General features: G+C 36.7%; 1 protein-coding gene across 4 annotated transcripts in view; it reads left to right on the forward strand.

Moving 5' to 3' along the window:
- The window catches only part of ATOSA (atos homolog A), a 114,547-nt gene that overhangs the window by 55,577 nt on the left and 33,014 nt on the right, over window positions 1-25,956 (forward strand). For all 4 annotated transcript variants that reach the window (XR_011968429.1, XM_072616281.1, XM_072616272.1 and 1 more), the window contains exons 3-6: window positions 17,453-17,637; window positions 18,849-19,051; window positions 20,342-20,467; window positions 23,185-25,018. Coding sequence is in view for 3 of the 4 variants with exons in the window: in XM_072616281.1 (XP_072472382.1) it covers window positions 17,453-17,637; window positions 18,849-19,051; window positions 20,342-20,467; window positions 23,185-25,018 (2,348 nt within the window). In the remaining variant the exon portion in view is untranslated. The remainder of the gene's footprint in view (window positions 1-17,452; window positions 17,638-18,848; window positions 19,052-20,341; window positions 20,468-23,184; window positions 25,019-25,956) is intronic.

The following is a 25,956-nucleotide window of genomic DNA, read 5'->3' on the forward strand; positions in this document are numbered from 1 at the left end:
GAATTTCTCTTTCTAGCTCATTGCTGGGTTTTTTTAGTAATATATAGAAATGCAGGTGATTTATGTGGGTTTATTTTGTAACCTGCAACTTTGCCAAAGTTGTTTTTCATTTCAAGTAGTTTTTTACTTGATTCTCTGGGATTCTCTACGTATATCATCATATCATCTGCCAAGAGTGATAACTTAGTTTCTTCTTTGCCTGTTTTAATTCCTTCAATTTCTTTTTCTTCTCTTACTGCTAAAGCTAACGTTTCTAGTACCAAACTGAATAACAGTGGTGATAATGGACATCCTCGTTTCACCCCTGATCTTATTGGAAATGCATCTAGCTTATCCCCATTACATATAATGCTTGCTGATGGTTTTAAGTAGATATTGCTTATTATTTTGTGGAAGGCTCCATTTATTTCTATGCTCTCCAGTGTTTTCAAAGTAATGGGTGTTGTATATTGTCAAAAGCTTTTTTTGCACCTATTGAAATAATCATGTGGTTTCTCTTAGTTTTGTTATTGATATAATCAATAATGCTGGTGGTTTTCTTAATATTGAACCAAGCCCTGCATTCCTAGTATAAATTTTATCTGATAATTGATGAGGTTTAGGGGTTCTGGGGACCCCAAAATACCAACACGCCAGGTCTTGCTGAAATGAATTTGATTCAAGCCTTCTTAAAGCCAAAGAAAAACAAAGTTTATTAAAGATTCGCCATGTTGGGTTGACTCTTAAGGAACCCAAGCATTTGTAATGCTTGTATTCACAAGTGGGCCAGATAGAATCTCAGCTAGACAGAGTCTGAGCTGAATTGAATCTGAGCACCTTCATGGAGGCAAGATGGACCTTAAATATAGATATAGACTCAAGGAAGAATCCAGGGGCTGCCAACTACTCTGGGGCCCCAGAAACAGTCTTGATTGGGGCAGTATGGGAATCATCAGTACCCTGGGATGAATACAGAAAGACTCTATAAGAGGATCTTGATGGGAGTGACTGGTAATAGGATCAAAGGGAGGAATATCAAAAGAATGCTGAATAGAAGATAGGGAGTGTCTGACCTGGGAGAAATGGAAGGGGAATCCAAGGAGGTCCCAAAGGCCAGACTGTCAAGGGGCCCTTCAGACAAATGGGACAAAAGCCCTCCCAATGCAAGGGAAAAAGGTCTTGGCTTGGGCTTGTACCTCATCAATCATAATGTATTATTCTCGTGATAAGTTGCTGTATTTCTTTTGCTAATATCTTATTTAAAATTTTTGCATTTGTATTTATTAGAGAAATTGGACTGTAATTTTCTTTATCTGTTTGGCTCTTCCTGGTTTAGGTATCAGAACCATATTTGTATCATAAAAAGAATTTGGTAGGACTGCTTCTTTATCAATTTTCCCAAGATAGTTTATATAATATTGGAATTAACTGTTCTTAAATGTTTGATAGAATTCACTCATAAATCCATCTGGCCCTGAAGATTTTTTTCCTAGGGAGTTCATTGATGGCTTGTTCAGTTTCTTTTTCTGATATGGGGTTATTTAAGTTTTCAACTTTCTCTTCTATTAATCTGGGCAATTTATATTTTTTTAAATATTTATCCATCTCACTTAGATTGTTGAATTTATGGGCATACAGTTGGACAAAGTAATTTCTAATTATTGTTTTAATTTTCTCCTCATTGGAGGTGAGTTCACCCTTTTCATTTTTGATACTGGCAATTTGGTTTTCTTCTTTTTTTAAATCAAATTGACTAAAGGTTTATTAATTTTGTCTTTCACAAAACTAACTTAGTTTTATTTATTAGTTCAATAGTTTTCTTAATTTCAATTTTATTGTTCTGTCTTTGGTTTTCAGTATTTCTAATTTGGTATTTACTTGGGGATTTTCATTCATTTTCAGATGCATGCTCAATTCATTGATCTCCTCTTTCTCTATTTTATTCATGTAGGCGTTCAATGATATAAAACTTCCCCTAAGAACTGCTTTGGCAGTATTCCATAAGTTTTGGTAGGTTGTCTCATTATTGTCATTCTTTTGAATGAAGCTGCTGATTGTTTCTATGATTTGTTGTTTAACCCACTCATTCTTTAGGATTAGATTATTTAGTTTCCAATTAATTGTTGGTCTGCCTTTCTATGGCCTGTTAGTACTTAAAATTTTTATTGCATTATTAGCTGAGAAGGATGCATTAACTATCTCTGCCTTTCTGCACTGGATTGTGAGGTTTTTATGCCCTAATACATGGTCAGTTTTTGTATATGTGCCATGTACTGCTGAGAAAAAGGTGTATTCCTTTCCCTCCCCATTCAGTTTTCTCCAGAACTCTTTTTTTTTTTTAATTCTTTAAAAATTTTTTATTTTTAACACAGTTTATAATAGATAAAGCAATTCAAACTTTTGGTCAGGTGATACTTTTTAAAGCATTTACAATATGGATCACAAAAGAATTTTTTTTTTTGAACATTAACCAACTGAGACACAGATAATATTTATATTGCTAACTTCACAAGCTCTTGGCCTCATTGTCTCCACAGTATTACTAAGAATTAAAAGACCCTAACTTAATGTTGTTGGTCTAAAGTCCTGTGCCTAATAGCTTAGTTTTAGACAACCTCAGATGTTCCCCTACCCATAATCTATAATTGAATAGATCTGGTATTAAGCTTACAAACTTTTTGACTATAGGAAAATTGCCACCAATAGTAAGGACATTGCAAGGGTACAATATCTCCCCAACTTCATGTCAATTCCAGGCAGGATTAGATTATCCACTTGCATTCTGTCAGGCTTAAAGTCTGCCAGGTGTCAGTGGGGAAATTGAGTCAGGAGAATCCCACCTCAGCCCATGCTGAACAGCCGCTCTCCCACCCTTCCCTTGAGATCACCTGTGCAGTTCATACCAACATGGCATCAGCTTACTGGCATCTTGTATTGGAGGCTCAGATCGTCTTTCTTGCTTCCCATACCTGGAGTTAGACTCAGAAGAACAGTCACTTAATAGTCCCATAGCATCTAAAAATGTCAAGTTCCAATAACCAGGCTTCACATATGATTATAGTTTAACTTTGGCTAAGGAACATCTTTTGAGGCAAGTCTTAAGTGGCTTACATATTTTTCTATACATGTTCTAGTTCCTGATTAAATGACAATCATAAAATCAAATTTACCATTAAAACCTTGACTTTTACATCAATGCCAAATTTTATCTGAGGTTACTTTCCTCTAGGAAATTTAGACTGAAATTCTTTTCTCCAAACTAAAGATGTCATTGATTTATTCTGAGTAATTAATTCAGTCTATTGTTTTACTACTAATTGCTTTTACCTCACTTTGTAACATATCCAGTTTTTCTCCCCATCACTTCCCTCCCCCTGCTTCCTAATACCTTGCATTCTGATTACTTCTTCCCTCAATGTACCCTCCCCTCCATTACACCCCACCCCTCTCCTATCCCCATCTTCTCTCTTTTTTTGCAGGGCAAGATAAATTTCCATAGCCCTATCCTGTAGTTCCTATTTCCTGATTATATGCAATAAAAATTCTCAACATTGGTTTCTAATACTTTGAATTCCAACTTCTCTCCCTCTCCCCCTCTCTCCCCAGACCCACTGAGAAGGGAAGCAATTCAATACAGACTAAATATGTGTTGTTTTGCAAAAGACTTCCATAGTAATCATGTTGAATAATACTAATTATATTGCCCTCTGACCTACCCTATCCTCCCTAAAATTGACCTTGTCCCTTCTCGAAAGTGTTTATTTCTAGTGACTCCCTTCTCCCATTTGCCCTCCCTTCTAACATTCCCTTCGCTCCACTTATCGCCTCCTCTCCTACTTTCCTGTGGTGTATATAAATTTTCATATCAAATTTAGTGAGCATGTTATTCCCTCCTTCAGCCACACATGGGGAGAGTAGCTTTATTTCCCCCTCCCTCCCCTTCTCCCTTATCTCCTCTATTGAATAAGATTTTTCTTATCTCTTTTATGAGTTATAGCCTGCCCCATTCCATTACTCTGTTTCTCTTCCCGGAATTTTCCTCCTTCACCCCTTAATTTTTATGTTATTTTATTTTATTTTATTTTATTTTATTTTGAGTGTGTGTGTGTGCGTGTGTGTGTGTGTGTGGATATCATCTCTTCTGATATAACACACCCTGTACTCTCTATCTATGTGTATGTGTGTGTGTGTGTGTGTGTGTGTGTATACAGTCTCTCCAACTACCCAAATACTGAGAGAAGATTCAAGAGTTAAAAAATATTTTCTTTCCATGTAGTAATGTAAACAGTTCAGCTTTAGAGAGTCTTTTATGCTTCTTCTTTTCTGTTTACCTTTTTTCATGCTTCTCTTGATTCTTCTCTTGGGAACTCAAATTTTTAGATACAGATCTGGTCTTTTCTTCAGCATGAAATCTTCAAATTCGACTATATCACTGAATGACCATTTTTTTCCCTTGAAGTAGTGTATTCAGATTTGCTGGGTAGGTGATTCTTGGCTTCAATCCCCATTCCTTTGACTTCTGAAATATCCCATTCCAAGCCCTTTGATACCTTAATGTTGAAGCTGCCAGATGCTGTGTTATCCTGATTGTATTTCCACAGTACTCAAATTGTTTCTTTCTAGCTGCTTGCAGTATTTTCTTCTTGATCTGGGAACTGTGAAATTTGGCCACAATATTCCTAGGAGTTTCTCTGTTCGGGTTTCTTTCAGGAGGTGATTGATGAATTCTTTCAATATCCATTTTGCCCTCTGATTCTGTAACATTAGGGCAGTTTTCCTTGATAATTTCATGGAAGATAATGTCTAGGCTCTTTTTTTGATCATGGCTTTCAGGTAGTCCAATAATTTTTAAATTATTTCTTCTGGATCTGTTTTCCAGGTCAGTTGTTTTTCCAATGAATTGTTTCACCTTATCTTCTATTTTTTCAAATTTTTTATTTTGTTTACTAACTTCTTGGTTTAACTCATAGTCATTTGTTTCCCTGGACTCAATTCTCTCTTTCAGTGAATTATTTTGTTCAGTGAGCTTTTGAACCTTCTCCTCCATTTGCCTAATTCTGCTTTTTAAAACCTCCTTCTCCTCGTTGGCTTTTTGGACCTCTTTTTCCAATTGAGTTAGCCTCTTTTTAAAGCTGTTATTTTCCTCAGCATTTTTTTGGTTCTCCTTTAGTAAGCTTCTAACTTGTTTTTTAAGGTCTTCTATTTCCTGAGCCCATTTTAAGTTCCCTTTGGAGGCAGAGGCCTTGACTTCCTGTGACAGTATGCCTTGTTCTTCCTCGTCGAAAAGGATGGGGGAGACACCTGTTCCCCAAGAAAGTAACCTTCTATGGTCTTATTTTTTTTCCCTTTCTGGGCATTTTCCCAGCCACTTACTTGACTTCTGAGTTTCCTCTCCACTACCACCTCGCCTCCAGTTCCACCCAATCAGTGCTTGGGGGCTGAGATTCAAATGCTGCTCCCAAGCCTTAGGGGCTTTCAGTGGGGGCAGGGCTGCTATTCAGTATGAGATTAAGTTCAGCTGCTCAGGGTAGGACAGGGCCGCCACACATAAGGGCTTAGTTCCCTCAGGGGGTTTATGAGGAGAACTTCAATAATGGATGTAGGCCACTGCCTACTTTGGGAGCCCCTGTCCACTGCTGCCTCCCAAGGGGGCCTGAGTTATGGGGACACCCCGCTCCTCTCTCAGCCAGCCCGAAAAGACCCTCTCACTGACCTTTGGCACATGTGGATTGAGGGACCTGTGCTGCCGCTGGAGATTCTGTCCCTGAAGCCTGCTTGGATCTGCTCCTCTTGGTGCCTTGTGGCCAAGGCAGGGCTGGGCTCTGCTCCGGGTCCAGTGTGCGACAGACCTTTCCCGTCGGTTTTTCAGGTCTCTTTGGAACAGAAATCTCCTCCACTGTGGCTTTTGCTGCTCTAGAATTTGTTGAGAGTTCTTCTTTACAGGTATTTTTTGGGCTGTGGGGTAAGAGCTAAGCATCTTTCTATTCCACCATCTTGGCTCCTCCCCCCAGAACTGTCTTAAACAGAGTTTTATTCACTTCCTTAACTTCTTTCTTGTTTATTTTGAAGTTGGATTTATCGAGTTCAGAGAGGGAGAGGTTGAGATCTCCCACTAGTATAGTTTTGCCATTTCTTCCTGCAACTCCCTTAACTTCTAAGAATCTGGATACTGTGCTACTTGATGCATATATGTTTAGTAATGATATTGCTTTGTTGTCTATGGTTTCTTTTAGCAAGATATAGTTTCCTTCCTTATCTCTTCTGATTAGATCTATCTCTGCTTTTGCTTTGTCTCAGATTAGGATTGCTACCCCTGTTTTTTTTACATCAGCATAATATATTTTGCTCCAGCCTTTTACCTTAACCCTTCATATATCCCTGTTTTCCATGTGTTTCTTGTAAACAGCAACATATGGTTTTTATTCCATTCTGCTATCTGCCTCCGTTTTATGGGAGAGTTCATCTCATTCACAGTCATGGTTACGATTACTACCTGTGTCTTTTCCTCCATCCTATATACATCCCCATTTATGCTTTTAGTTCTCCTAATAGAGTTTTAATTTTTGACCACCGCCTCCCTCAGTCTTCTCTCCATTCTTTCAGCCCCCCTCCCTTTTACTCTCCTTTTCCCTTACTACTTCTTCCCTCCCTTTTAGCCTCCTCTCCCTTTTCTTTCCCCTTTCCCCTCCTATTACCTATACAGCTAGTTAGATTTCTGTACTTAACTGAGTTTGTTGTTCCCTCCTTGAACCAAATCAGATGAGAGTAAATTTCAAATAGTGCTCATCTCCCTCCCCTCTTTCCCCCTACTGTAATGTTTTTGTGCCTCTTCCTGTCATGTAATTTACCTTTTTCTGCCTCCTTTTCACATCTCCTATGACAATCCCTTCTCACCCTTAAATCACATTTTTTAACATGACATAATTTAATTTATATCCACTCCCTCTATCTGTGTATATCCCTTTTAAATATCATAATAAATATACAATTCCTAAGATTAGCAAGTATCATCTTCCCTTATAGGTATGTAACCAGTTTGCCCACCTTAAATAATAAGTTTTTGTTTTTTTTCCTGTTTACCTTTTTATGCCTCTCTTGAGACTTGTGTTTGAAGATCAGATTTTCCATTGAGCTCTGGTCTTTTCATCAGGAAGGCCTGGAAATCCCTTATTTCATTGAATGTCCATCTCCTTGCCTGAAACATTATGCTAATTTTGCTGGGTAATTGATCCTTGGTTGTAGTACCAGCTCCTTTGCCTTATGGAATATCATATTCCAGTCCCTCCGATCTTTTACTGTAGAAGCTGGAAGGTCCAGTGTGATCCTGACTGTAGTTCCTCGATATTTTAATTGTTTCTTCTTGGCTGCTTGCAGTATTTTCTCCTTCACTTGATACTTCTGGAATTTGACAATGATTTTCCTTGGTGTTTTTGGTTTGGGATCCCTGTCAGGAGATGAATGGTGGATTCTTTCGACGACTATTTTGCCCCCTGGATCTAGGACCTCTGGGCAGTTTTCCTTGATGATTCTTGGAAGATATCATCCAGGCTCATTTTTTCATCATAGCTCTCTGGTAGACCAATTCTTTTCTCTCCTGGATCTATTTTCCAGGTCAGTTGTTTTTCCAATGAGATATTTTTTCATTTTTGTTCTATTTTTTCATTCTTTCAGTTCTGTTTAATTGATTCTTGATGTCTCACAGAGTCATTAGCTTCTACTTGCCCAATTCTAATTTTTCATAGATTGTTTTCTTCAATTAACTTTTGCATCTCCTTTTCCATTTGTCCAATTGTTCCTTTTAAGGAGATATTGTCTCCAGTTAGGTTTTGCACTTCCTTTTCCATTTGTCCAATTTTCCTTTTTAAGGAGCTGTTCTCTTCAGTGAATTCTTTTTTTCATATTTTTAAAATAATTGGCCAGTTTTTCTTGTACTTGTCTAATTTGGCTTTTAAAACCTTCAAGCTCTTCCAAGAATGCTCTTTGGGCTTGAGACTAGTTCATATTCCTTTCTGAAATTTCAGATGAGAGTACAGTCTCAATACTGGCCTCTTAAGTATTCATGTTTTGGTCCTTGTCCCCATAGTAAGCTTCTATGGTCTTTTTTTTTTTCTAGTTTGCTTTCTAAAGCTCATGATGATCACCCTTTTCCTGGCTTTTAGAGTGGATTTCTGCTTCTGGGGCACAGGGGGCTCAGTCCCATGGTTCTTGTGCTTAGAACTTGAGGCTTTGTGTATTGGGCCTCTGGTTCTTTCAGCTAGAAGCTAATGTGCTGCAGCTTACCTGGGGCTGAGCTGGCGGGTGTGCCAAAGCAGAGGCCAGGTGAAGGCTTTCAGAGTTTCCCCAGAAGTGAAAGAGGTGTGGGGGAGGGGTGGTCTGAGTCCAAGATGTCTCCTTTCCTGAGCTAGAGCACAGGCAGGCTCAGCGGTTAGTGAACCCCATCTGCAATAGTGTCTTCCCGATTACCCTGGCTGTGCTGAGGCACACCTGGGGTGTTGGTGTTGGTGATTGTGGGCTCCACCACCTTGGAGCTCAGGATCTCCTCCTGGTTCGCTGAGATGGGGCTGTCTTGAATAGCTTCTGTCCTACATTTGTCTCCTTTAGCCACAGCAAGAGGGACTTCCCTTTGTGATTCTCCTAGCCTCACAGGCTAAGAGACTGTTTACCCCTTCAGCCAATCCCACTGTTCCAGGATTTTTCCTGGGGAAACATTCTCTAGGTTTTTCAAGGTCGACAAAGGAAGGGGGATAGCATTTACAGATCACTCCTCCATCTTGGCTCTTGGAAGTTCAAGTAGGTGACTTACAGACATTTAATCTGCTGGCTGATATCTCAGGAGTGGTTGTTGCTTTTACCTGGGGTTCTACACTTCTCTCTCGCTCACTTTCACTGGCCTTCCATCCTGGGCTGGTGTGTTTGAGAAGCTGCACAGCTTTAGACTGCCAGGTGATTCTGGCTTAGCTTTGCTATGGCAGGGTCCGGGCTGGTACAACCTGTGTGCTCTGCGCACCTCCATCCCCATGCAACAGATCTTTCCCATCAGCCTTCCAGGCTGTCCTGGGCTGGAAATCTGCCACACTTTGTCTCCTATTGGATTTTTGCCACTCAAAAATTTGTTCAGATTCTCTTTTTAGAGGTATCTGAAGGAGTTTGTCTTAGAGCTTAGGTGAGTATTTGCTCTCACTCCTCCATCTTGGCTCCATCCCCACTCCCCTAATTGGATGATTTCTTAACTTTGATGCCTTTTTCTCTACTTACTCTCTGTAGAATTCAGACCCTAAAACTGGTAAGTTTTCAGGTTTGTGTTTATTTTGTTTACTGAGTTTACAGAAATAAATGAGAATTCCTGTGTCCCTCCCAGATTCTTTGGTGACCTTACTTTGGAAATTAAAGAAGGGTTCTTATTAAGCCAGCACTATTACTATTAGCTAATTCACCATAATTCACAATATTTTATATTAGTAATGATGCATTATTGATTGGAGAGAAGCTTAAAATATGTAAAGAGAAATAGAGAAGTTTCTCTTAGTTTTGTAAAGGTGTGTAATCTAGGCTTCTCTTCATCTTCTCTCAAGATTACTTCCATGTTCTCTTCTGTAATGAATACAATGCAAAGGTTTTGCAGGCCAGACCCACTTCAAGGGAGATCTTGTGGAAAAAAGGGACGAGGGCAAAGATAATGTATTCATGGCCCAGGAATAGGGTATATTCCAGAGGTGGGGAACTTGCAGCGTGTGGCCCTCTAGGTCCTCAAGGGCAACCCTTTGACTAAATCCAAACTTCACAGAACAAATCATGGCTTCCCCACCCCTAGTTCTGTCAGGAAAAGTAAAGACACCAGATGCAGTTACCCAGCAATTTTTATTATTTCCTCTATACTAGTTAAGTCAGCCCGTAAAAATTTATTGAATATTTACTATGTTTCAGGCACTGTGCTCAGTGAGGCTAAGTTAGTTAACTCATTGAACTGCTCAAAAATATCAATTATCTCTGGAGTACAGTGGCTCACTCTCAGCCTTGTGGCCCTGAGCAACTGATTAAACACCCTTGTTGAAATATAGTTAGTTTTCTTCTTAAGTGTATATATACTTTTGCATAAATTATGTAATGTTGCTCTTCTGATATGACTTGCAAGAAGGCAAGAATAGACATCTCTGAGGTAATTTCTCCTTGACCTTTCTATAAGGGTGATTTTGAGTCCTGCTAGGAGGAGAATCAGGAGGTGGGGACCAGAGTTCAGTCATCCTGCTCTCCGCAGTAGAGAAGGGACTATTTGGCTGGAATTATATATTATTTTTTCTCTTAAGTATTGTTAGTCTAGGGAAAGTAACATTAATGTTCTAGCTAAACTCCTCATCACTATTCATTAATGGGGAAAGGGGATCCCCAAGCTTTATATACAAGGTATGACTTTCTTTTCACCACATGCTATTTCTGCAATGGATGCAAATAACAAAGAAACCCCTTTATTCAAAATAGAAATCAGAGAAGGTATACATGTAAGAATATATACCAGAAAGTACAGAATGAAGGAGCTCTCTCAGTTCAACCAAGAAAGAGAGTTCCAAATCTCACCCAAGGAGAAAATTTTATGAAATTTCTGGTATAGCGAGCTGAGGATGGAGCCATTATAGACACTACCAGCTCCTCTCACATTGGCTTCTTTCCAGAGTCAGCAGCCTGAAAAGAGATTGGCATTGAACAATCATCATCCCATTTCAAAGATGGAAGCTAAAAGAACCTTGCATCTCTGTTCCTTCCCTCCTGCTAGCTCCTCCCCACTCCTTACACATGCTGAGTCATTGACCTCCATCCATGAGGAAGAGAATACTATACCAGTAGTCTTCAGGGTTTGGATTTCAAAAATAAGGCTGCCCATAAGAAAAGTTGTAAAATAGATATAGTTTGCCCCAACTCTGGGCATTTTCACTGGCTTTCCTCATTACCTGGAATGTTCTCTCTCCTCCCAATATCCATCTCCTAGCTTCCTTTAAGCTCTCCATTTTACAAAAAGCTATTACTGATCCTTCCTTAATTCTGTGCGTTCCTTCTATTGATTATCTCTAAGTGCTCTTTTATGTAACTTGTTTGTAAATAATTGTTTACATATTCTTTCTCTCAATGCCTCCATTCTGTTCCTCTCTGTTGCTACCTGAGGCCTTCTACTACAGTATCTCATGCTTTAGGCTTTTCTTTTTCATAATAAAAAAATTTTAAATCACCTGTCCTTTTCCTCTAGGCCCAGTCTCTATCCTCTAATAAAAGTAGCATCCAGTATGTTGTCTTACTATTTATTCTACAAAGCCAAACTTAGACTCCCAACAGACTACAGTTTTACCTCCCAGTTGCTTAGGTCTATATCTTCTTATTCTTATAATTTATCTAAATCCTATTTAAACCATCTTAATTTCTTCCCTGACTAACCCAACTATAGTAATCTTTCTTCGTAGTTCATTTGGTATTGTTTTATCCTATCTCTTTGAGTTTTCTCTTTTTGTTTCTCTAATATTTTTGTTTAACTTTTCATGAGTAAATCTTTTAACTGTCTGAGCAGTTTGTTGGTATGAAGAATAAGGCTGCTGTTAATGCTTTTTTTTTTCTTTCAGTAGCATCATTAGAGTCTAGTTCTATTGGAACACTGAGTCTCAGGTGTGCTTGCTTTGTAGCTATTATTGTATATTACCATATTATGGCAGTCAGTTTTGTAGTAATCAACTCTGCTTTATTTCATGACTGAGAGAACTCCGAAAGCATAGTTGCTTTTTGGTTCTATTTAGATTTGGGAAACATAAACTGAATCATTTTGTTCTTTCAAAGTGCATCTACATTTTTTTCGGAAATTTTAGTAATATTTAGAATTATTTAGCCTGAAATTCTATGTAAGGTTACCCAAAATATTCTACAATATTTATCTTCTTCCTTTCTTACCTCTAAGCTATTCCATATATAAATCTTTTTTAACCAGTATGAAACAGTTTTGATGATTATGCTTAGAAGGTGTCAAAAGAGAAGAAATACAGTAAGTATGAACTTCACTAGCTTTTTGATTATCTAATTATTAACCATCTTGGAATATTTATCTGCTATAAAACTTATTTTCTGTGAAATCATGTTGTTACTATGATATAAGATGACCTGCAAAAATTGGTGTTTAGCTCATAAGTAAGATATTGTTGATCTCTACTTATTTTTATGTCTGGAATGTGTGTGGGGTTTTTTAAGAAGTTATTTCAAATGTTCTAAATCCTGATTTAGTTTCCTCCTTGCACTATGTTTTCATGAACCAGTAACAATTCCTCTACTCTTGTTAAGTTTTTAATGCCAAAAATTTGTCAAGAAGTCATATGGAACTTTCCTAATCACATATCAGTAGATACACTGATTCATATATTCCATTAGAGAGATTATCACCTAAATTTTATTCTGGTTAACTATATTGCTTCAGTAGTATGACCAAAATTCTGAGACTTCTTCATTTCATGGTATGCCACCCCATGATCAAGATTTGGGGATGGGAGTGGACAGCTATGGTAGTTCACAATAAAACTTATTTGGGTTATTATATAGTCATATGAATTTATGTAGCATATAGCAAGTTTCTTGCATGCATATTTTATGTAATTCTCTTTTAACTCTACTCATGATATAGCGGAATGGCAACTATTATCATTTTTAGTTTATGTGAAGGAAAACACTAAAACAAAGGAATCCAATAACTGGGCCAAAGCAAGTAAGTGCTCCCAGAAACTATATTTATAATTTAACTTTCAAATCCCTTTTATCTATTTAGTTCATGTATGTATCTTAGAACCTATCAAAAGCAATTAGATTTTGTTTTTGCATTGTGTAATTAAATAGTGTCTTTTCTTTTTTTGGTTCAGTATTTTCTTATCCTTAAAGATGAAGAATCCTAGTGGATAAGTAGGGTAGGGCAAGCTACTCCATAAGTATTAGTTTGGTGTTTTAGGAGATGCATTATCTTTTTCAGGCCACAAGATAAGTCAGTAAGTGCTACCTCAATAGACCCCCCCAGAAATAATTGTATTAGAGTGTGTGTGTATATATATATATATATATATATATATATATACATTCATTAAAAATCTGGCCCGGGATTTTCCATAGCACTCTAAGCAGTAGAAATAAATGATTTAAATGATTTATTGGTGAAGATACATAGTGGTCATAGTTCTTATTATCAATTAAAAGACAAAGCAGAGTCAAGATGAAAATATCTCGTCAGGGGATCAAAGGCTTCCTGTAGATTATGTTTATGGAAAAGAACAGATCAACTATAATTGGGCTTGCAACTGAAAAAACTAGAAGAATATATTATGTCTTCCAATTACCACCAAAATAGAAATACTGAAAATCAAAAGAGATTTAAGTTGAAAACTAAAACAAAACAAAAATCTATTGAAGGAATAAATAAAACTAGGCGCTTGGTTTAAAAAAATAAACCATTGGTTAATTTGATTTTTAAAAAGAGAGAAAAACTAAATTACCAGTACCAAAAATGAAAAGGGTGAATTCATAGCCAGTGAAGAGAAATAAAAGCTGTTATTGAGAGCTAATATGCCCAACTATATATGTCTGTAAACTAACAATTTAAATGAAATGGGTGAATATTTACAAAAAAATGAATTGCCAGGATTAATAGAACAGGAAATCAAATACTTAAATAACTCCTATCTACACATAAATTAAAAAGTAAGGTGACAATAAATAGCTTTGTTATACTCCTTTTCTACTCTTAAACCAATCAGTTGTTCCATGTTTGATTGCAATTATTGCTTCTTGATGCATATACATGTTCCTCAAGAAACAAATAAGATCATCTGGTACTTCCTTCTCTTCGAGGATTTGTCACATTTTGTTGTGATCCACGTAGTCAAAGGCTTTAGTGTAGTTAATGAAGCAGAAGTCGATGTTTTCTAGAACTCCTACCCCTCTGCTTCTTTGAAAACCAGCCTGCAGTTCTGGTAATTCTCAGTTCACGTATTGCTGAAGCCTAGATTGCAGAACCTTAAGCAAATCCTTGCTGGTGTGTGAAATGAGCATAGTTCAATAATTTGAACATCCTTTGGCATTACCCTTCTTTAAAACTGGGCTGTAAACTGATCTTTTCCAAACCAGTGGTCACTGTTGTGTTATCCAAATCTGCTATAATATTTAGTTGCATTACTCTAACAACATTATCTTTTAAGATTTTAAATAGATCAGCTGGAATTCCATCACCTCCACCAACCTTATTGTTAGCAATGCTTCCTAAGGCCACTTGGCTTCATTCCCCAGGATGTCTGGCTCTAGATCAGTAACCACATCACCATGGTTATCAGTGATGTTAAAATCTTTCTTGTATAGCTCTTCTGTGTATTCTTGCCACTTCTCCTTAATCTCTTCTACTTCTGTTAAGTTCCCTACCATTTTTGTCTTTATCATGCTCATTTTTGCATCAGTTTCCCTTGATTACCTCTAATTTTTTTCAAGAGATTTCTTGTCTTTCTCATTCTGTTGTTTTCTTCTATTTCTTTTCATTTTTTCATTTAAGAAAACCTTCTTGTCTCTCCTTGCTATTCTCTGGAATTCTGCTTTCAGTTGTGTATATTTTTTCCCTTTCTCCCTTACCTTTTGTTTTCCTTCTTTTCTCAGCTATTTGTCAAGCCTTCTCAGACAGCCTTCTTGTCTTTCTTTAGGATGTGTTTTGTTGCTGCCTTCCATATTAGTATTGCAAATCTCTGTCCACAGTTCTTCAGGTGCTTTGTCTACCAGACCTGATCCCTTAAATATATTCATCATTCCCATTTCATCTTCATAAGGGATGTGGTCTGACGGTTTTCCCTTAATTAAAATTGAAGTCCATGATGTCCCTGTGTAGAGTCACCTTTTCAGTTGTTGAAAAAGAGTGCTGTGATCAACAAGTTATCTTGACAAAACTCTCTTTATTAGTCTTTGCCATGCTTCATTTTTGTACTCCGAAGCCAAATTTCCCTATTCTGATTATCTTTTTATCTCCTACTTTAGCATTCTAATCCCCTAAGATGAATGTGACATCTTTTTATGGTGCTATTTATAGAAGATTTTGTAGGTCATAGAATTGAGCAACTTTGGCCTTTTCTGCATCAGTGGTTGGAGCCATAGACTTGTATTACTCTGATGTTGGACAGTTTGCCTTGGATTTGAACATACAGCATTCTGTCATCTTTTTAAGATTATATCCCAATGCTTTTCTCCCCCTTTTATTAACTATGAGGGCTATTCCATTTCTTCTAAGGATTCTTCCCCACTGTAGTATATGTAATGATCACTGAATTAAATCCACCCATTCCTACCTACATTGACATCCAGGATGTTGATGTTGACTTTTTGTCTCCTGTTTGACCATACCCAGTTGACCATTGATCTCACCCACTGTTGAGTTTCCTTCTGACTTTGACCCAGCTGCTTCATTCCTTTTGGGACTGCTTGTACTTGTTCTCTACTCTTCCCCAATAAGGTGCTGGACACCTTCCAACCCGAGGAGCTCATTTTCAGATGTCATATCTTTTTTTTCCTTTTTTTTTTTTTTTATCATTTTAAATCTGTCCATGGGGTTTTCTTGGCAAAGATCCTGGAGTGGTTTGCCATTTCCTTCTCCAGTGGATCACTCTCTTTTATGACCTGTCCATCTTGGGTAACCCTGCACAGCATAGCTCATAGTTTCGTTAAGCTATGTAAGCCCCTCTACCACAGCAAGACAGTGATGGGGGTGGGGGTGCCAAAATAATTTTATGATATAGTTAATGTCACTTGTTTTTCATTTTCTCTCTACTCACTCATTCCTTGACCCCTTACAATTTTGTCAACTCAAATAGTAGGAGCTAGTAGTGGAAGGAATATATTGCACTTTATGTTGAGATCTAGGTTCAAATTGTCATGTGACCTTGGGAAGGTCATTTTATTTCTTTAGACCATTGTTTCTATGGAGGAGGGGGAAGGAATTGAATTATATGGCCTCTGTGGTTGCTTCCAGGTATAAAATTTTATAGTTAATGTTTAGCCAATTATCAAATCCTCTCAATTGTCTGAGTTTCCCCCTCTTCTGATCCATCCTGACTATTATTGTGACATTAATCTTCTTAAAATACTACTTTAATTAAATCACTCCCTTTCTCATCAATATTATGTGATGTCCAATGTCCATCTTCTTGAGCCTAGCTAGCATTGAAAGCCTACCACAATCTAGCCCCAGTCTTAACCTTTCAGACTCCTGTGCCTAACTAGTTAGTCTTTAGTATCAGGTTCTTTTCACGTGTATTCCTGTATTCCTGCCTCTGGGCCTCTGATCCTTGCTTTAAAATGTCTTTCTTTCTCCTTTTGCCTTATTCCTACCTATCATCCAAAGACCCAGGTGTAGTCTTACTCTGCTCCAGAGTCCCAGCCCATTCCACAGTATTCTTTAGACTCAGTTTGATACTTGTTTTTATAATATTTTATTCTGTTTGTTCCTAGGAATGTATATTTAGTGCGATAAAGAGACCTTAGAGGTTCTCTAGTCCAACTCCTTCATTTTATTGAAAGCTGTGGCTCACATAGGTTAAGTGGAGAGTAATGGAGCCAGGAATTAAACCCAGGTCCTTTGATCACCTAGGCTCTAGGCTTTCTTCTTCTATGCTATCTCCCTTAGTGATCTAGTTCTATCCTACAGATTCAGTTATCATCTCCGTACATATGATTTTCCAGTGTATAATTTTAGCTCTAACAGTCTTATCATCATCAACTCCTTGTACCCTCCTCCAACCTCCCCATGGTGCCTTCCCTCTGAGATATATATGTCTTGAATGTTAATTGTTTGCATACTGCCTCCCCATATTAGAGGGCTAACTTCTTAAGTGCAAGGACCATTGTTCCCCCTGGTTTTGTATCCCTAAGTACTCATGTGGTACTTAACATATAGCAAGTATTTAATAAGGTCTTGTTGATGAAGTGATTTTCCATCTTTTTAAACTTACGAGTATTTAGCATATAGTGTCATTTGACTTCAGTTACTACCTCAAAGAGTTCTTGTGAGAAATATGCCTTCTTTCCCTTAAAATACATTATTTGCCAAAATTTTGGCATTTCTTGGATAATTTTGATGATTTGTGGGGATAAAAGAGAAATATTTGAAGTTGGTACTGTCTGAGAAAACCTGTGGCATATATACCACGTATTCCGTATACACCATATACTCATAGAATATAGGTTCATAGAATGTTTGTTTTTTTATTGGGCACACAAAGAATATCTATCTTATATAGGGTACACATTAAATCAGTTGTAGAACTGGAACCTAGGTATCATGTTTTTCTTTACTTTCCTATACTGGGAATAAGTAATATTCTTGAAATTGAAATATTGCATCCTATTAAAAGCATTTTGAGGAGTGATACTCAAAAGATTTATTTTTTTCTTAAAGATCTATTAATATTAAACTTTTTATCTGTTTTCATGGCAGATACATTAGATGAATACTTTGAATATGATGCAGAGGAGTTCTTGGTCTCCCTGGCCTTGTTAATTACAGAAGGCCGAACACCTGAATGTTCTGTGAAAGGTCGAACTGAAAGCTTTCATTGCCCTCCAGCACAGTCAAGTTATCCAGTAAAAGCAAAACATGAATGCAGTGATAAATTGGCCCAGGTATGACTATATAAATGTGTTATTACCTTGATTTTATGCTGGTCACCATTAGCTATAAATCCAATACAAATGTCTTGATCCAGCTTGCTGTTCTCTGTAGGGAGAAAGGTTTTAGCACAAGTTGTCTTTGTTTAGTGGTAAATCTGAGTCAGAATGACAAGAGAGAGAGAAATTAGCTTATATTAAATAGGCCACAGTCTGAGTATTTAAGGTAAAATAGGTTGATTTCTATTTCAGATTGTATTATATTATCTATTCTTCCATTTTACAGGGTAAAGAACTACCTGTTATGATAATACATTACTTACGTGTCATAGAGTTAGAAATTATCCATTCCCTTTCATTTTATAGATGACATTGAAACTCAGATTAATAGATTTTTCTAAGGTGTCTCTTCTTGCTTTTGTTGAAGTATAGTATAGTATATACTATAGTATATACTAGTATATAGAAGTATAGTAAAATGTTGTATAATTTATTACATAAAAGATGAGGATAAAATTAATATGGGCAGGTGTTTAGTTAGTATGTGCTTTTTAGGTATTTCCAAGTATTTAAATAAAAATAGGGAAATCCCTGATGAGTTTCTCTACAATGAAGTACAGCACCTTTTCTGTAACTTATAGTCTTAGAGAGTTACTTAGAGTACTAATAAGTTAACTGACTTGCCCAGAGTAGCCATTATGAATCAGAGACAGTCTTGAACCCAGGACTTCCTGGCTCCAGTGGCAGATTTTTACCCACTTTGCCCATGTAGCTTTTCCTAGTGTTTGGTTCATTTAAATATAATCAAATATTCTGGGCTTAGTTGAGACATGTAATACTCTAGATAGCATTTTTATACCAAATTATTTGAATAAGTTATTCTAGCTAGAGTTCTCAGTGAGGGACTTGTGTGATAGCCTGTGAAGAAAAGCTGTACTTTTGCTGTGAGAGCAAAGTAACCTGCTGTCCCTAGAAATTCTACCTACTACCTTAACATGATAAGAAATTTACTTTGCTCTGTGGAGAAACACAACTGTAATTCCTGCTCCAGACTAGTTGTTTTGGGGGGTTGGGATCCAATTTCATTGTTAGATCAGGAAATATAAGTATTTTAGCCATCCGGTGCTATAGTTGAATCATCTTTCACATATATGTCTATAATATCTTGTTTTTAAAAAAAATTGCTTATATTCATTTTATTTAATTAATTGTGTCATTTTATTAAGTGTCGTCAAGCCAGACGAACCAGGTCAGAGGTTATGTTGCTTTGGAAAAACAATCTTCCAGTTATGGTAGAAGTGATGCTCCTTCCAGACTGCTGCTATAGTGATGATGGGCCTAATACAGAGGGGAATGACTTAAATGATCCTGCAATTAAACAGGATGCATTATTACTAGAAAGGTGGATCTTGGAGCCAGTTCCTCGACAGTAAGTTGTGGAGTTTGGTTTTCTGTGTTTTCTCTTCATTTATTTATTCTCAAAAATTTTAAAGTAAAATATGTATGTGTGTCACATTCACTTTTAATAATTTCTTTATTGCTATTGTTTACGTGATAATTTTTGGCAGGATAGTGTTCCTTGCACTGGGTTGCAAAATAACAACTTTAATTATAATTTTATCTTAGATTATAGATGCAGAGAAGTATTGTCTGTGATTTTAAGTTCAGACTCATAGACAAAGGAAAATGATTGAGTTTTATTTCTAAAACTTTAGGCCATTTTTGAACTTAACATTTTCACATTTGCATAACTACCACTATGTACAGTATAAAATAATCACAGTGGTGGAATTTAGTTTGATTTAAAAACAGTTTTCCATTAGTTTCTTTATATATCATACTGGTAGTGTGTCATGTCTTTATATGTGTTTACAATTAATTAGTGAATCATCTTTTCCAAAAAGACTTACAGTATACTTGTGTGACTTGATGATTTGCTGGTGTCTCTCCACCCCACTCAATTAAAACTCCACAAACCTTTAAAAAGCACCTGCTGTATAAGGCAATATGCTAGGTATCCGCAACACAAAGACAGACTCAACAGTACCCACCCTCAAGCAACTTAAAATCTACTGGGAGGATACAATATAAGCCCAGAAAAGTAAATGCCAAGTGTCTACAAAGTTATACAAACAGATCTGTCAAAGAAACAGCATTTAACAACTGGGACCAAGAAAAGTCTTTTGTAGGAGAGGGAATCTGGGCTCCATTTTGAAGGAAGCTAGGTATCCTAGGGGAGCTAGGGCAGTGTTCCACACGGGCTGACCATCTGCTTAAAGGCATGGAAAGAAGAAACAAAACGCTGTGCACAGGGATCAGCAGTGTGGACAGTGCATGCCAGGGAATGGTGGTAAGAGCCATATTTTGGAAGTCTTTATATTCCAGACTGAAATTTGTATTTTATCCTAGATGATAAGTAGATAGAACGGAGACCAAGAGTAATAATGGGGTCAGTTCTGTATTTTAGGAATTTCAGTTTGGCAGTTCTATGGAGGATGGATGATAGAGGAATGAGGCTATAGGACCTGAGTGAGGGTAGAAGCTTTCAGAGGAGGGGATAAATGGGAGAGATATTATCAAGGCAAAATTGATAAGATGATTTTTGTTCTTGTTATACTTATTTGGAGAAATTTGGTTCACTTGATAGCCTACGTTTCTTAAATTCGACATTTTCTTGTATGATGCTTTCTAAGACTTGATTTTTTTCTACTGCATTTAGAAATGGAGATCGATTTATTGAGGAGAAGACCCTTCTGTTGGCTGTGCGGTCTTTTGTCTTTTTTTCTCAGTTAAGTGCTTGGCTGAGCGTTTCCCATGGTGCTATTCCACGAAATATTCTTTACAGGTATGTCAGGGGTAGAAATAGACATCAATGTAATTCCATTGGTTTCCTACTGAACTTTTGTAAATTTTCTTCTATTCTAAAAATTCCATTGTTAGGAAAATTTACCTGTTTATATTGTCTCTGATAGCCTTAAAAATAAGAGCTAGAACGTTAATAATTGTTTATATGTATTTTTTTTTTTTTGCAAACTAGATTTAGTTTGAACAGTTGGGTGGAAAACTTCCAAATGCAGGCTAGTTTTATAAGCTTCTGAAGGAATGTTTAATTGACACCTTTAGATAGTTGATACTATCTTGTCTTTGTAGACCTGAGTCCAAATATTGTTGTTATTTTTGAGTTGTTTCAGTCTTGTCTGACTCTTCATGACCTCATTTGGGGTTTCCTTAGTGAAGATGCTGAAATAATTTGCCATTTCCTTCTCCAGCTCATTTACAGATGAGGAAACGGAGGCAAAAAGGGTTAAGTAACTTACCCAGGGTCACACACATAGGAAGTGTCTGAGGCCATATTTGAAAGGCCATGTCAGGATGATGAATCTTTGTGACTCTAGGCTCAGCACTCTATCCATCTGGATGTGCCACCTAGCTGCCCAAGTCCAGATAAACTTAGTAGTAAATAAAATATTATATATGCCCATAAATCTTTCCCCATGTCTAGCACTCACTATCCATCCTGTTTTTTATACTGTTTATCAGAATGGCATGGTTTGCATCCCTGAAAGCAATAATAAATGTTTATTTACTAGGTCTTTGACATCAGACATGTCAGTTACTGGTCTTTAGTTTCTATTTTTGTAAAATGAGTGAATTTAGTAATATGTTTTATAGGAGTATATGACATAATACCCAAATAACTAATATTTTGAAGTTGAGGAGCAGCCATGTAAGCAGTATTGGGTGATTTGGGCTGAGATTTACTAAACTGAAGCATGGAGGGTACACCAGGGATTGGATTTGGGAGCTGAGGAAAGGAAAGAGTAAAATACAACAGCAAGGTTTTGAACTTGGAAACTGAATGAAACAAATAGTGAATTCAGGAAGATAAGTCAGGCAGGGTTGGAAAAATATACTTAGAAAGTCACTTTTATAAAGGTTGTAATTGAAGGTGTGAGAGAGAATGAGGTGTCCAAAAGAGAGAGAAGACAGCTAAAAACAAAAGCTTGGGCTGGTCTTAATTTGGATTCTGTATACTAGTTATTTTATATTTTGATAAACATATTTCAATGATTTGGTTTTCTTTGTAATCTATTTCATTTTATGTATTTATAAAACATTCTGAGAGGAGGTTCATAGGCTTCACCAGACTTCCAGAGGGCTCCGTGACACTAAGAATGTTAAAAAAAAAAAAAAAAAGCCTGTCTTAGAGGTACTCCTATACCTTAAATGGCTTAGAAAATATGGGGCATAAATAATAAATAATTAGCATCTATGCAGAGCTTTAACATTTGTAAAACACTCTACAAATATCATTTCATTTGCTGTTCACAACAACCGTGGCAGGTAGGTACTGTTATCCTTTTCTTACAGGTGAGGAAATTGAGGCAAAAATAAAGACTAACTGATTTGCCATACAGCTAGAAAGTGTCTGAGGTAGCAGTTGAACTCAAATCTTCTAAGTATAGCAGTCTGTCCACTGCAACTAGTGGTGAGCTAGCTGCCTAGAAAGAGTACTGTCTCCAGAGTGAGAAGGATGGATATTCAAATTTTGATTCTACCTCTTACTACCTGTGTGATCTTTACCTCTTTGTGTCTCAGTTTTCTTACATATAAAATGAAGGTGTTAAAATATGCTGGATAATCTCAGCAGCTCCTTCTAACTCCAAATTTATGATTCCACAAGCCTGTGCAAAAGAAAAGGAAGGTAGTGAAGGAGACAAAGGAGGTCTAATCTTCCAGAAGAAGTCAAAAAAAATGTGATATCTAGGAACAAAGGGGAAGTATTCAGAGAGAATGTTTGATTAACCATGTCAGATGTTGTAGGTAGATCACAGAAAATGAGAATTGAGAAAAGAGTATTGGATTTGACAATTCTTACATTAGATATGATTTTTGTTTCTGTGAGAAGTTATAAAAGAAAGTGAAAGGAATAGAAATCAAATTGCAAGGTGTTAAGACCATAGGTTGTAAGGCATATCTGAGATAAGCTTATTTTTTAGATAATTAGGTGATTGAAGACAGGAGAGATGTGAAATGAAAGCAGAAAAAATGAGAAAAGACTTTTGAAATATCCAAGCATACAGTGGGACAGAATTAATGGAAAGAGATAGATTGAAGGCATTATAGGAATGAAAGAGCACTTCGTTAGCCAGAGAGAAGGCAAGGAGATAGGAGTACTTTTCTTTTTAATTTTTGAGGGATTAGTTTTGGCAAAAAATAGACTTTTTTTCCTTGAAAAATAGTGAGGAAGCAGGTGAGAACAGATGTTAATACTGGGAAGTTTTAAGAAGTAGAGCAGGGAAATTAAGAGATATTTCAGTTGAATCACCTAGATTTCAATGAAGTAAAAGGCTTGCTCATTTAGGCAAACTAAAATGTTAGCAATAAGGGGAAGGGGATTGCTCAGTAGACAGAAAATTAGTCAGTAGAGGAAGTCATAGAATTAAATGAATCCAGAGTACGCCTCTCTGTATTTGATGTTATATTGATACAAGATAAGTAACTAAAAGTATACAACTTGTATGGATATTGATTTAACATTTGTTATCTGTCTTGTTTCAGAATCAGTGCTGCTGATGTTGACTTACAGTGGAATTTTTCTCAGACTCCCACTGAGCATGTATTTCCTGTTCCCAACGTTTCTCACAATGTGGCCTTGAAAGTCAGCGTTCAGTCCTTGCCTCGACAATCCAGTTACCCAGTTTTGACCTGTAGTATTCATACTAACATTGAATTTTATGAAAAGAGGATTCAAGAACATGAACTGAAAACTCATCAACGTTGTAATTCCAAGGAAGTAGAGCAGTGCAATATGCACATTTCACATCTGTGTAGCAAACAAACTTGGACCATAGTACCTGAAGGTTTGTTATGTGCAAAAAAATCCGTAACTCCAGAATTTAACACAACTGTCAAAAACTTCAAACTATATCCAGGTGTTGATTCTGATCTTGGGACCTGTCAGTCAAATGTGCAGTGTTTTAATGCTACAGGAGATGCAAAATCATTCGAAACATCAGGGAGAACTTTAAAATCGTTGTCCTGGGGTGATCCCAATGTTTGTAGTAATCATAGTTCTCGGCAGCCTTCAAGAGAAACCAATCCTTTAATAGGGTCTTTAATTCAGGATCGACAAGAAGTTATTGCAAGGATTGCTCAGCATTTGATTGACTGTGATCCAACCACTTCACATGCTTCTGGGCGTCCATTCAGCATGCAAGATTCCAGTTCATTTAACTCAAAAATTTTCCGGAGTTCATATGAAAATGAAAATTTATTAAAGAAAAATAAGGAAAACAGCTCTTTTTCCTTTGTTAGCTCAGAATATATATCCTCAGAAAACAGTGGTGAGGGGAAAACAAGGCTAAAACCAGAAAACTCTCACCGTGATTCTTATGTTTCCAGTAACATTTATTCTCGGCCATCCATTGGTGAGACTAATCCTTTGATAGATTCCCTACTTCAAGAACGACAAGAAGTTATTGCAAGGATTGCCCAGCACTTGATTCATTGTGACTCGTCTGTATCACATATCCCTAGACGTTCATTCAACATGAATGACTCAAATTCTATTCATTCAAAAATTTTTCGGAGTTCATATGAAGACAAAACTTTGCTGAAGAAAAGCATGGAAAACTCCATTTCCTTCTCTAATAAAGATTTGTCCTTGTCAGGAGACAATAGTGAAGGCAAAAGTATAATAATTACTGATAAATCTTGTAGTTCTTTTAAATGCAGTGAATTAAAGACACCGTTGAAAACTCAAATCATAAGAAATGTACGTCAGGAAGATCCTAGTGAAACTGTCCAAAGCACATTTCAAAAAATACAAAATAAACCTACAAATGTGTTGTCTTGCTTAAATGCATCTTATGGCAAAGAAATTAAATTAGAATCACCAGGCAGGTTGGAAAACAGATGTCAATTTAAAGATCAAGAAATTAGTAATGGAATTGATAAACAATATTCAAATTCTAGCAATATTGATGAACAGATATACAAAAATCAACATAAGGAAAAAACAATAAAAAGTGAGACTAGTAATCCAGATTCTTTTCACAGCCACCAATTAGATAATTCAAAGACACTTGACAGTTCAGTAAAATCTCTTATGTTGCCAGCATCTGATCATCTGCATGAATATGAGCTCAAGTGCCCAAACAAAGACCCTAAAACCTCCAAGACTTGTAAACAAAATACTCAACTTGTTAGCATAGAAAACTATCAGGAAAAGGACACTGAGACTTTCAAATGTAAAAGTAAGCCAGGCCAATTCAAAACAGAACAGGATGAGAATGAGGATCCAGTTGATGAAGAATCTCAAAACTGTTCTCAGAGAAAAATCAGAGAAGACTGCTCCTTTAGGTGTGAACAACTGAAAAATACAGAAGTGTTGGTAGGTAATAACTTGGATTTCAAACCTAATTCTTAAATCTGATTGTTTTTGTTTAAAACACCGTACCATAACATATAGTAGCTAGAGAACTGGTCCTCAGAGTTAGAAAAATCTGAATTCAAATCCGACCTCTGATGTACCCAGGCATGTGACATTGGACAAGTCAACTAGTCTCCTAATACCTGGACCACCAGAGCAGGTGCTGTACTGCATTGACAAGAGGGCCTCACTGCGAGTTCCATATCATGATGAAATCACATGTCCTATCAAAAAGAATAAAAAACAAACATAAAAAGTGTGATTTTAAATTTTCTTTTTACCATATATATAGAATCTAGTAATAGTCACAAGTAGTCGTTTCATAAATAGTCTTTTCCCTCAGACAGATAACTTATTTGGGTGAACAGTAGGGACCAGGTCAAGGAGTAAAACTGGTTTAAAAAATCATGTGAACTGCTGCATTTCTAAAAATATCTTTTGCAAGATAATGACATTCATAATTTCTAGGAGGTATATTATGCAGTTCCTTTCCTGTCAGAACCTCAGATGTTCTTCCATGTGGTCTGTGCTTTCAGAATGTCATCCATATGGATTCTCTGTACAAAATCATCAGGTGTTTTATTTCATGTTGTTCTGTGATGCTGTTGTTGCTGCTGTTCATTAGAATCCAGGACTGTTAAATGAGCACGAATAGTGCCCAGAAGGGAAACTCAACTTAGCGCGTTAGCTGCTGACTCTAGTGGAATTCTGTGTGTCCATTTAGATGGGCAAGCCAGACCAAAGCTATTGATATGTTTCAGTTTTATATTCTTTCCTTCTTGATCTAACATCATCATAGACATGTCAGAATTAGTCTGTATTTAAAAGCTATGTCCATCTCAAATTTCCTTCCTTTCAGAGGTGTTTACAAAGCAAACCTTCATCTTCAAAAAAACGTA

Source organism: Notamacropus eugenii, chromosome 1 (assembly GCF_028372415.1).
Source record: "Notamacropus eugenii isolate mMacEug1 chromosome 1, mMacEug1.pri_v2, whole genome shotgun sequence".
NCBI classification, from domain to species: Eukaryota; Metazoa; Chordata; class Mammalia; order Diprotodontia; family Macropodidae; genus Notamacropus; species Notamacropus eugenii.